Raw genomic sequence first — 12273 nt, 5'->3', positions numbered from 1 at the left:
AAGGTTTAATATTTTGATCACAGTCGCATCACAACTAGAAGAGCCGGGACTAGAACCCAGTTGTGCTTGAATCCAAAGCCAGTATGCTCTAAACTGTATCATCAGAAAAGGTATATTCTACATTCTTTTATAAGATGCTAAGGGAATTATCTATTATAATATTCATCTAAAAGGTTTAAATTCTGGGACACCTAGGTGGTTCAGTTGGTTAAGCATCTGCCCTCGGCTCAGGTCATGATTCCAGGGTCCTAGGATCAAGTCCCCCATCTGGCTCCTTGCTCAGTGGGAGCCTGCCTCTCCCCAGTGCTTACGTTCTCTTGCTCACTCTCTCTGACAAATAAATAAGTAAAATCATAAATAAATAAATAAATAAATAAATAAATAAATAAAACGTTTAAATTCTAAACTTGGAATAAGAACCTGGAGAAAAATCCATACCTTGATGGGGATAAATCAAAGCAGTAAATGATGCTGTGCACTCTCAATTTGTAATAATGACATTGATGTAAACTGGCTGCTACACAAAAACACAGAAAGAGTATTTTCTTACTTAGGTCAAGAATGATGTTCCACTTAGACAAAAATATTCTGAATAGTTTTGTTCAACACCACCATTTCTGAAGAACATTATTTTATTTTAAAGATTTTATTTATTTATTTATTTAGCAGAGAATGAGAGAAAGTGTGTGTGTGCACAAGCTGGTGGAGAGGCAGGCAGAGGAAGAAGCAGGCTCCCCACTAACCAGGGAGTCCAAGGTGGGACTCAATCTCAGGACCCCGAGATCATGACCAGACACTTAACAGACTAAGCCATCCAGGCATCCCTGAATATCAGTCTTTTATCTGAAAAATCTCTGGAATTATTTCCAATACTCTTTTATTTCAGTTGAGAATATTAAAGTTTTTAAAATCATCATGTCTTAAAATGGCAATAACAGATAAGAAAGAAACAAAATTGACAAACAACACAAATGTCTTATATTTTAGTCATAAAATTAAACTTCTTCTTTCATCAATCCTAAACCAGATGTCAAGCAAATACTGAAATTGACTAGCCTAAATTTCATCCCAACTAATTTTGCAAATAAGGTACCATAGCACTTTAGAGATGACAAATGTCCACCATAAGGCAATTCCAAGGCAAACAGAGGGAGAAAGAAAAGATAAAATCCATCCCAAATCCACAAAGAATGCTTCTTACCCTGCCACACCCACTAAAATGAACAATTAAACAGCCCATTCCTTTTGGGAGGAGGCAGGAAAGGGGTGAGTTCTATCATTCCAAGGCTTCCCTTTAAGTTCTCAAAAGGTCTATAAACCCAAAGATACTGATTACTTCTCTTCAACAAATGTGTGCTTGCTTTGTGACAGTCCCTTCCTCCTAACAGGGAAGTCATTATACTTTCAGTACCAGCTAAGAAAAAAATAAACCTTGAGATTCAATTTTACTGTCTCAGGAAAAATCAAACAACTAATAAAATCCTTTCTAGACACAAAAACTGCTAAGAGACGCATGAAAAAATGCTCAACATCACTAGACATCAGGGAAACGCAAATGAAAATCACAATGAGACACCACTTCACGCTGGTCAGAATGGCTAAAAGTAGGAACTCAGGCAACAAAAGATGCTGGCGAGGATACAGAGAAAGGGGAACCTTCTTATACTGTTGGTGGGGATGCTAACTGGTGCAGCTACAGGGGACGACAGTATGAAGTTTCCTCAAAAAGTTAAAAACAGAACTACCCTATGACCCAGCAATTGCAGTAAATTAGGTATTTATCCGAAGTATACAAACGTACTGATTTGAAGGGGCACAGGCACCCTGATGTTTATAGCAGCAATGTCCACCATAGCCAAACTATGGAAAGAGCCCAGAAGTCCATCGACAGATGAATGGATAAAGAATATGTGAGACAGACAGACACACACACACACACACACACACACACACACAGGAATATTATTCAGCCATCAAAAAGAATGAAATCTTGCCATTTGCAACAATGTGGCTAGAACTAGAGGGTCTTATGCTATGCAAAATAAATCAGAGAAAGATAAACACCATATGATTTCACTCATATGTGGAATTTAAGAAACAAAAGAGATGAATATAGGGGAAGGGAAGGAAAAATAAAATAAGAGGAAAACAGAGAGGGAGGCAAACCATAAGAGATTCTTAACTATAGTGAACAAATTGAGGGTTGCTGGAGGTGGGGTGGCTGGGTAGGCAGATGGGGTAACTGGGTGATGGCCATGAAGGAGGACACTTGATGTAATAAGCAGCACCGAATGTTATCTGCAACTGATGAATCACTGAATTCTACCTCTGAAACGAATTATATAACATATGTTAATTAAATTGAATTTAAATTAAAAAATTTTTTAAATTTCTTTCTAAAGACATGGCTCCATCCTTTCTCAAGACTGCAAAATCTAACTGGTGAAAGATTTTAAAATAAGCAAAAACTGTAATTGTAAGAATCGGAGACTCTCAGAGTTTCTTAATCTAGGAAATAGCATCCTTTTAGGATTCTGTTTAGGGAAATGACTAAACAGGCCAATTTCTAAAATGTCATAATAGGCAAGTTCAGAGGCCTAAACCTGATCATTTTCAGGACACAACCCAATGAAATAAATGTATGATTCTACTGGAAGAAACCTCTTTACATTTCAGAACCATTGTAATGTACCTCCAAAACTGTCCCAACAGCTAAGAAGTCATATACTTAAGGAGATGGGCACCTATTATCTAAACACAGTACCTTCAGAATAAAAGCTCCTGATTGACTTGCACGATTAAAATGAAAAATAATTGAAGATACTGTTTGTTAAAATATGCCTTTTTATATCCCTTTGGAGACCAAACTTACTTTTACCATCATGCTAAGAAATAAAACTACATTTCTGAGCTGTATAAAGTACCAGCAATTAATCTATTTCACATGGCATACCATCTTATACATGCTGAGTAAATCAGATTAAGAATTAATGGGTTAATAAATAACAGCCATAGATACAATTATAGATAAGCGTGTACACGTGGGTTAGTATACACATATGTATACATGCATATGTTATCCAGCTCTGTCCACTGAGAGCTAGCAATGACACCTCAGTAACAAAGATCATACCTAGCTCCAGATCCTGATCCTAAATACCATTCTCCAATAAAAGGAACGCCTTGAAAAAATGGATGATTCTAGGGGTAGGACAGGAAAAATAAAAGATGAAGCTGGAGGATCTTTGTAGTACCCAAAAGTAAGTGCTCAAATCTGCATTTTAACTTTTGTTTTTCATGATGAGACTTTCTGTTAAGTAAAGGAAGAAAATATTATTACCATTAGATTGTCCATAAGTGATAAATGACTGTTGTCACTTCCTTTCTTTTACCCAAAATATCCAACCCTGCATTCTCTAATCCCCAAAGGTTCACAAAGAAAAGAGGGGACTCATATAAAAGGCCAGAGCAATTAGGGGTTAGTCACAAAATTAAATCATACCGTGCAAAATTCAAGCTTTTTACCAGTTCATCTAATATGCGGTTATTTTTTAGGTCCGGCTCTGTGACTGTCTAGAAAGGAAAAACAACAGATGGAAAAAGGTCAGAAATAATAAAATAACTTGTCATAATCTTGTTTTGAAAATGTGTGATCCAACCTCCTGAGACTCCCCATCCCACTAAGTCTTCCAGGAAAGCCTCAAAATAAAGTTCATTTATCTCATACTAATATGGAATTTTAAAACAGTGAAGCAGCATCTGCTGACTGAAAGTCTGATAAAAGTTCTCTACAGCCTTTGATAAAATCGTATATGCTCTGTACAACTACGATAAAACCTAACATGAGCAAGAATCGTTATTCAAAATACCATCCCAAAAAATTTCTCCTGAAAAACAGAACAGAGATGCTCTTTTAAGTGACCACATAGGGAGAGGCATTAGGTGCTACAAGAAAGGTAAAAACAAGGTTGGTGTTAAGGAATGCAACAGAAAAATGACAGATTCCGTAGTTATTTGGCATGAATGGTATTCAGTTCATCTCCTTAATGATATAATCTTGGCTATGGCAAGACATCAACTTATAAAGAGATTAAACTTGGGAGCCAAACTGCATCATTTCTAATGTAGGGAAATAGTTCAGAGAAGTTCAATGACATCTTAACACCATGTACCTACCAGAGGCACCAAACTAAAACCCAAACCCTTCAATTAGTCCCAGTATCCTTTCTATTAGACCTCACTGCCTCTTCTTTTTTCTTTATTCCCATTTATGTTTACTTGCCCCTTTTACCTACCTTTTTGCCTACTTGAAATGCTTCAGAAACTCTAACATCAAATTTCCTACTATTTTCCATGAAGGTCTAATTTGAGAAAGAAGTAAGGGACCGTTATGAGATACCTAGGTGGCTCAGACAGTTAAGCACCTGACTCTTGATTTCAGCTCAGGTCATGATCTAAGGATTGTGAAACTGAGCCCTGGGTCAGGCTCCTTGCTCACTGTGGAGTTTGCTTGAGTTTCTCTCCTTCTCCCTCTGCTCCTTCCCCCACCCTCACTCCCTCCCTCTTTCTTTTACTAAAATAAATAAATAAATAAAATCTTTTTTAAAAAAGAAGAAGAAAAAGAAGTAAGGAACCAATTAGGCTGGGCTCGACCCAATGGCCATGAATCTTTGGCTTCCACACAAATACTTAAATACCAACCCTATGCAAATGAATAATCCTACCATCAGATTTTCTACCCAGGGTGAAAAATTATAAAACATGAGAAGCCAAGCCATTAAACATAGATCATAAGACTTAAAAGTGCTATATCCTGATCTTAGAATTAGTTTCTACTTCCTAAAATACATTTAGGTTTTGAAATCTTTATGAAAAATTGAACAAAGCCCAGGTCTCTATTTATGTGTTTTAGAGGTTCTTTCTGAAAATGTCTTTTATGTAGCTTAATTCAATAATTATACCTCTTCCCTTGAGCTTCCGTGTATACATGATACAGAAATTTGCACCAATCAATTAAGTTTACAAGAAAAAAACAGGAAAGAAAAACTTACCACACAACAAGTTGGACATTGTGTTTTATAGGACAGGAATTTTCTTATACAAAGAGAACAGTCTGCAAAAAAAACAAATGCAACGTAATAAATTAGTTAACCTACATTAATAACATAGGAATCTGACTTCTATCAAAATCTGACTTAAGCCCTAGAACATTTCCATCATCTAAGGCATATCATTATAATCTCAAAATTCCAACACCTCTACTCTACCTATGCATACTCGCAAAAGTGACAAAGTAGCATTTTTAGGACAGGGAAAGATAGCAAATAATAATAATTGTGAGTCCCTAGGATATCACAACTCCATAAAATGTAGGAAATATACATGTAAGACCTGGGATGGATACTGTATATACATGTCAGACATCCCTATGCCTAACATTCTAAAATATAAATTTTGAAATAAGATATACACATGTTAAAAAATAATATATACCTAGGCTATCAATTAGGGATTTCTACATCCTAACTCTACAAATGATGTCGAACATCCCACATATAACAAGTACTTTGTGGCAAGCACTCAGAAAAGAAAAATATATAAGGGAAGGTTCTTGACCTCAAGGAGCTAACAAAGTAGTGAGGTAATTTCAGTAACATTCATTGTAATAAATCCTAAGGATTTAAGCAGGAAATTGTCATTAACTAAATTCTTCACATCCAAGGCAGTATAAAATGATCTCCCAAAGGAGGGGAAAATGTGACTAAATAGAATGCTCCCTTAATGGTAGCTAATTTGCTATCAGTCCAAATTCAGCTTAGTGAAGGGGCCTCACTAAAAACGATTCAGTTTAGTTAAAGAGGAGGAGACAGTATGATTTTGGGTATAGATAACGAGGAAATCAACAAGTCCCGGCAGCCTCAGCAAGAACAACCAGGGGTAAAAATGAAAGAACATGTTAAAAGAGAAGATAAAATAGGCAATGGGTTAAGTTTTGTGGGGAAGCAAAGATGAATAAAGGGGAAATTCCGGTTTACAGGTTTACAGGTAAGGAGTTAGAAAGTCATTAACCCATCTCCATCTAATAACAAGTAAAAAGACTGAAAAATCAGCTCTTCCTAGCTCTATCAGAGAAGTGAGGTTAACAGACAGGCTGTTGCTCCAAAATTAGAGTCAGAAAGGCTGGACAAAGAGAATCAGAACTTACCAGAGCAGAAACCTCCACAAGAACCAGAGAAAAAGCCTCTGCTAGAACCAGTGCTGGGGCAGGAAAACTTGAATTGTAATTGGCAAATCACTGGAAGCTCAGCAGGGTGGAGTATGAGAGTTAAAAACTCCAGGGGATCCAAGATATAGGGTAGGCCCAAACATACATGAATTTCAGCTCCAAGGGTTCTACCCAGTACTCAAAGTGACAACCTGAAAAATCCCATAATCCTTCTGCAGGGAGAAGGGAAAGTAATCATTCTGCAATACATCAGAGCACTCTGTTCTCCTTAACAAGGCCTGCCCTCAAGAGAAACTTTACCAGTCCCAAGTCTCTGGGGGTATTATCAGAGCTAACCTCAGGAAGGGAAATAAGCAACTCCAGCTACCTCTACCTGTCCCACCAAGGGGAAGAACACACTTGAAGTTTGTTGTGAAGTTCACAGTCTAGGGCATGGGCTCACTAAATGATAGATATAATCATAGAACTACAAAACACGGTACTTCTGACATCTCATGGCCACATTACTTTATAAAGGTCTATTTACAGTCCCATTTCCCTAGTACATCACTGGTTATTACTGGTTATTAGGTAACCAATTACTGGTTATTAGGAAAAAACTACAAGGCATACTAAAAAGCAAGACATAGCTTAAAGAAACTGCACTCATCAGAATCATAGCCAAATATGGCACAAAAGCTGGAATTAAAAAACCAGGAATTTAAAACAACTGGACAAAGTTGATGACATGGAAGAACAGATGGGTAATGTAAGCAGAGAGATGGGAATTCTAAGAAAGAATCAAAAAGAAATGCTAGAGATGAAAATCACTGCAAAAAGAATGACAAATACCTTTGATGGTATCAGTAGACTGGACACAGCTAAGGGAAAAATCACTGCACTTAAGAATATCTCAATAGAAACTACAAAAGTGAAAAAAACAGAACAATATTTAAGAACATTTTGTAGCAGGACATTATACAAGGTGTGATATACATGTAATAGCAATACCAAAAGGAGAAGAAAGATGGGGAAAAAAAAACCAAAATATTTGAAGCAATAATGACTGAGAATTCCCCCCCAAACGGTCAGAAAGCGAACCAGGGATCCAGGAAGCCAAGAGAACACAAGAAGGAAAAATGCCAAAAAAAACTCACAAAACCCTACAACCTGTTATATCATATTTGAGCTGCAAAAAATCAAAGATAAAGAAAATAATCTTGAAAAGAAGCTGGGGTGGGGGTGGGGGGACGACACCTTAGCTACAGATAACCAAAGAAAGAATTAAATCCAACTTCTCAGACACCATGCAAGCAAGAAGATAATGGAGAACTGAAAGAAAAGAACCCACCACCAACCTAGAATTTTATGTCCTGTGAAATAATCCTTTAAAAGTAAAAGAGAAACAGACCTGCTCTGACAAATGAAAATGGAGGACTTTGCTCCCAGTAGACCTGCATCATAAGAAATCTTTTAAAAAGTCCTTCAGAGGGGCACCTGGGTGGCTCAGTGGGTTAAAGCCTCTGCCTTTGGCTTGGCTCGGCTCATGATCCCAGGGTCCTGGGATCGAGCCCCACATCGGGCTCTCTGCTCAGCAGGGAGCCTGCTTCCCTTCCTCTCTCTCTCTCTCTGCCCACCTCTCTGCCTACTTGTGATCTCTGCCTGTCAAACAAATAAATAAAGTCTTTAAAAAAAAAAAAAAAAGTTCTTCAGAGAGAAGGAAAACAAGTCAGAAGCCTAGATCTATATAAACAAAGGAAAAGCACTGGAGAAGGAATAAATATAGGTAAAATAAAAACTTTCATTTTTCTTATTCTTAATTGATCTAACAGGTAACAGTGTCTTCAGTTTCTTCATATATTTATTATATTCACATATATATAAAAACATACACACATATTTTCATTCTTATGTGCGCTTATGTGTAAACGGAATAAATGACATCAATGATACAAAGTACTGGAGGGAGGATTAGATGTAATCTGCTCTGGCTGCCACAACAAAATACCATATGTTGGTGCCTAAATTTATTTTCTCACAGTTCTGGAGGCTAGAAGTTCGATATCAAGATGCCATATGATCAGTTTGTGGTGAGGACTCTCTTTTTGGCTTGTAGATGGCTGCCTACTCAAAGTGTCCTCTCTTGGCAGGGGGGAGAGAACAAGCTATATATGTCTCTTCTTTCAAGGGCACTAACTCCCTCATCAGGACCCCACCTTCATGGTCACAACTAAACCTAAATAACTCCCAAATACTCCCAAATACACTAGGGATTAGGGCTTATGAATTCTGGGAGGGACACAGTTCAGTCCACACCATTCTGCTCCTTGCACCCTGAAAATCCATGCCTTCTCCTGTGCAAAATGCATTCATTCCATACCACCAATCCCAAAAGTCTTTAATTCATTCCAGCACTGACTCTAAAGGCTATAAAAGTCCAAAATATCACCTAAATCAGATATAACTGAAACATGAGGTATGATTCATTCTGAGGCAAAATTTCTCCCCAGATTCATTCTCTTGACTATCAGTGTTATTACCTTCACAGTATAAAAAAATCTCCTAAGCAATGTTGTAAATCAAGAATTCCCAAACCCGGCTACTTATATGAATCACCCGGGAGAGATTATTGTTGGTTTTAATTTTTTAGTTTCCCAGGCCCTACCCCCAGTCATATGGATTCAATGCATTTGGGCCAGTAAATTGCATCCATAATATGTGATTCTGATTGAACAACAATTTTTTTTAATTAGCATTTTTTTTGCTACTACATTTAACTATATAAAGTTGTCATTTTTCAGTAAATCAAAAAAAGAACAAATACTGGCAATTTTATGTGGTTTAATGTAACACTGTACACTTACTATGTGCTCTCTTTTAAGCATGTTTTATGTATTAACTCTTTTGATCCTTACAACAACCCTGAGGCTGGTACTAATATCAGTCCTATTTTACAATAAGTAAAATGCAATTCAGGGTTCACCCAATTCAACCAAGATCACAAAGGAAACAGGTAGCAAAGGCAAGTACCAGAGCTCATGCTTTTAACCTATTAATTATTTAAAACATATACAATTTGCTTATAAAATACATTTATTATATATACCTATATAATAGAAATAAATATTATTTCACTAACAGGATCACCTGTACCAGAGTATGCATAATGAGACTACTGCTTTCTCTTCTGCATAATCTTGTATGTGTTTTGTTTCACAAAAAGAGAACCAGACACAGGCCCAAAGTAGATCAAGCTCTCGGCTTACTTTCAGTCTACTAGTTTACTACCAAATATGTACTGGTGAACTGCAGACCAGCATAAGAGCAACTATGATATTCCAATCAAAGTTAGAGCTGTTGAAGAGCTCTGGACTATGTATTCCTCAGTGGCTTTATTTAAATCATCTGTGAAGTCTATTTTTCCTCCCAAAATCCAACTATGAGCTCTAATTCTGTGGACAGGGTGGAGGAGAGTAGAATAAAATAGTGATGTAATGGGTAGCTTCAGGAGCGCCTGGGTGGCTCAATTGATTAAGCATCAGACTCTTGATTTTGGCTCAGGTCATGACTGCAGAATCATGGGATCAAGCCCCACGTCAGGCTCCAAGCTCACAGGGAGTCAGATGAGATTCTTTCCCTCTCCCTCTGCCCCTCCCCAGCTCACATCCTCTCTCTCTGTAATAAATAAATCTTTTTTAAAAAAAGCAGGGGGGTAGCTTCACAGAAACACCCAAGCCTTGGGGAAGGAAGCATTTCTAATCTCAAACAGGATACAGCCAGCTGCTAGCTTTCAAATATCAAAAGAGCCTAGCATCCTAATAATAAAAAGCAAATTTCTAAAAGTTAAACCAATTATTTTTGTGTGTGATCTTAAAGCTTGTATGAGAAAATGAACCACTTCAAAAATTCTTCTCCTGTGTCGAGTTAAAATAAGAAAATCTAGTTTCCGGTTTGAAAGGAATAGGTCCTGGAAAGCTGAGAAAGCTGGTCTCTGCCTCCAGTTCTGGGGTTAAATGACCAGCTAGCTGTGAAGAAAGAACCATCCCTCCTGACAAGCAGCAGTCCAGCATTCCCATACGCGCAGTTCTGCAGAACTGTATGTCCCATCCGGATGTGAGCTATCGCTCTTCTCCCATCCTGCTCACAGTGCTGCCTCATAAGAATATAAAAGAAGAAAAACACAGTATTTGGGTCACCAATTCTAGTCGATCCAGAACAACAGCAGAACATGATTGCCCTACCTAGTTCCTATTAAGTTCTGTGGCCTTTTGTGTCATTAAAACAATACCACAGACCACAGAGCAACCTCTGGTCTTGCAGGAACTGTAACAAATGTGTTTAGTAGCAAAGGCCTATCAAATCATGAGAGGTACAATATGAAAAATAAGTGCTCATAAAATAATTACTGAAAGTACCCTCCACTGACTTCCTCTTAAATAAAAAATGACATCAGTGACAACTGTAAGTGACAAAGAAATAAACAATGAAAAAAAAAAAGAATGGAAGTACAGCCTAATTTTTTCAGCTAAGTAGAGTTCACAGAATTCATAAAAAGTAGTCTTTCATCTACAGAAGAGACACCCATCTCTGTCCATGAGAAAGTAACAGGGTCCAGAATTACGATCCTTCCATAAACAACTAAAGGGATATATGAAAATAATATATGACCGGACGGATATATGAAACACAACTATTTTCGGACTTCGGACAAGGGCAGAAATGAGAAAGTTCTATCACAGCCCAAGCTTTGTCTGGAGGCATTTTCATGACCACAGTATATGGAGAAGAGCCAAGCAGCCCATCAGTCTTGCTAGGTGAAGCAGCAAAGATCAGAATGCAGAGCAATCCAGGTAGCTAGAATTTCTAGGGCAGAGTACCAGAGAGAGAGAGGCTGTTCCACACATACACAGTCAAATGGTCTTTGACAAGGGCACCAAGGGTACACAGTGGATAAAGGGCAGTCTCATCAACAAATGCTGGTGGAAAAAGTAGATTTCCACATGCAAAAGGATGAAGATTTGAAACTATAAAGCTCTTAGAAGAAAACAAAGGGGGAAAGCCTCATAACATCATCCTTGGGAATGATTTCCTAGATATGATAACAAAGGCCCTGGCCAAAAAAAAAAAGAAAGTGAAAATAGTGGGACTTCATCAAATTAAAAAGCTTCTGCAAATAAAATTAACAAGTCAGGAAATGAGAGATGTTGGTGAGGATGCAGAGAAAGGGGAACCCTCCTACACTGTTGGTGGGAATGCAAACTGGTGCAGCCACTCTGGAAAAGAGCATGGAGGTTCCTCAAAAAGTTGAAAATAGAGCTACCCTATGACCCAGCAATCATACTACTGGGTATTTACCCTAAAGACACAAATGTAGGGGTGCCTGGGTGGCTCAGTGGGTTAAAGCCTCTGCCTTCGGCTCAGGTCATGATCCCAGGGTCCTGGGATTGAGCCCCACATCGGGCTCTCTGCTCAGCGGGGAACCTGCTTCCCTTCCTCTCTCTCTGCCTGCCTCTCTGCCTACTTGTGGATCTCTGTCTGTCAAATAAATAAATAAAATTTAAAAAAAAAAAAAAGATACAAATGTAGTGATCTAAAGGGGCATGTGCACCCAAATGTTTATAGCAGCAATGTCCGCAACAGCCAAACTATGGAAAGAACCTAGATGTCTATCAAGAGATGAATGGATAAAGAACACACACACACACACACAATGGAATACTATGCAGCCATCAAAAGAAATGAAATCTTGCCATTTGCAGCGACATGGATGGAACTAGAGGGTTTTATGCTGAGTGAAATAAATCAATCAGAGAAAGAAAATTATATGATCTCTCTGTTATGAGAAATTTGAGAGGCAGGGCAGGGAGTTGTGCGGAGTAGGGAAGGAAAAACTGAAACAAGATGGGATTGGGAGGGAGACAAAGCATAAGAGACTCTTAATCTCACAAAACAAACTGAGGGTTGCTGGGGGTTGGGGGGGGAAGGGATAGGGTGGTTGGGTAATGGACATTGGGGAGGGTATGTACTGTGGTGAGTGCTGTGAAATGTGTAAGCCTGATGATTCACAG

The 12273-nt window shown here is 38.1% G+C and overlaps 1 protein-coding gene across 2 annotated transcripts in view; it reads right to left on the bottom strand.

Annotated features, from left to right (window-relative positions):
- RAD18 (RAD18 E3 ubiquitin protein ligase) overlaps positions 1-12273 on the bottom strand; it is a 100027-nt gene that overhangs the window by 73055 nt on the left and 14699 nt on the right. For both annotated transcript variants that reach the window (XM_044253103.1, XM_044253104.1), the window contains exons 3-4: positions 5052-5113; positions 3503-3573 (exon numbers count right to left, since the gene is read on the bottom strand). In XM_044253103.1, the coding sequence (XP_044109038.1) occupies positions 3503-3573; positions 5052-5113 (133 nt within the window). The remainder of the gene's footprint in view (positions 1-3502; positions 3574-5051; positions 5114-12273) is intronic.

This window comes from Neovison vison, chromosome 6 (assembly GCF_020171115.1).
Source record: "Neovison vison isolate M4711 chromosome 6, ASM_NN_V1, whole genome shotgun sequence".
Taxonomy (NCBI): Eukaryota; Metazoa; Chordata; class Mammalia; order Carnivora; family Mustelidae; genus Neogale; species Neogale vison.
Note: the sequence above shows the minus strand (reverse complement) of the source record. Positions and strands in the feature narration are given on the sequence as shown.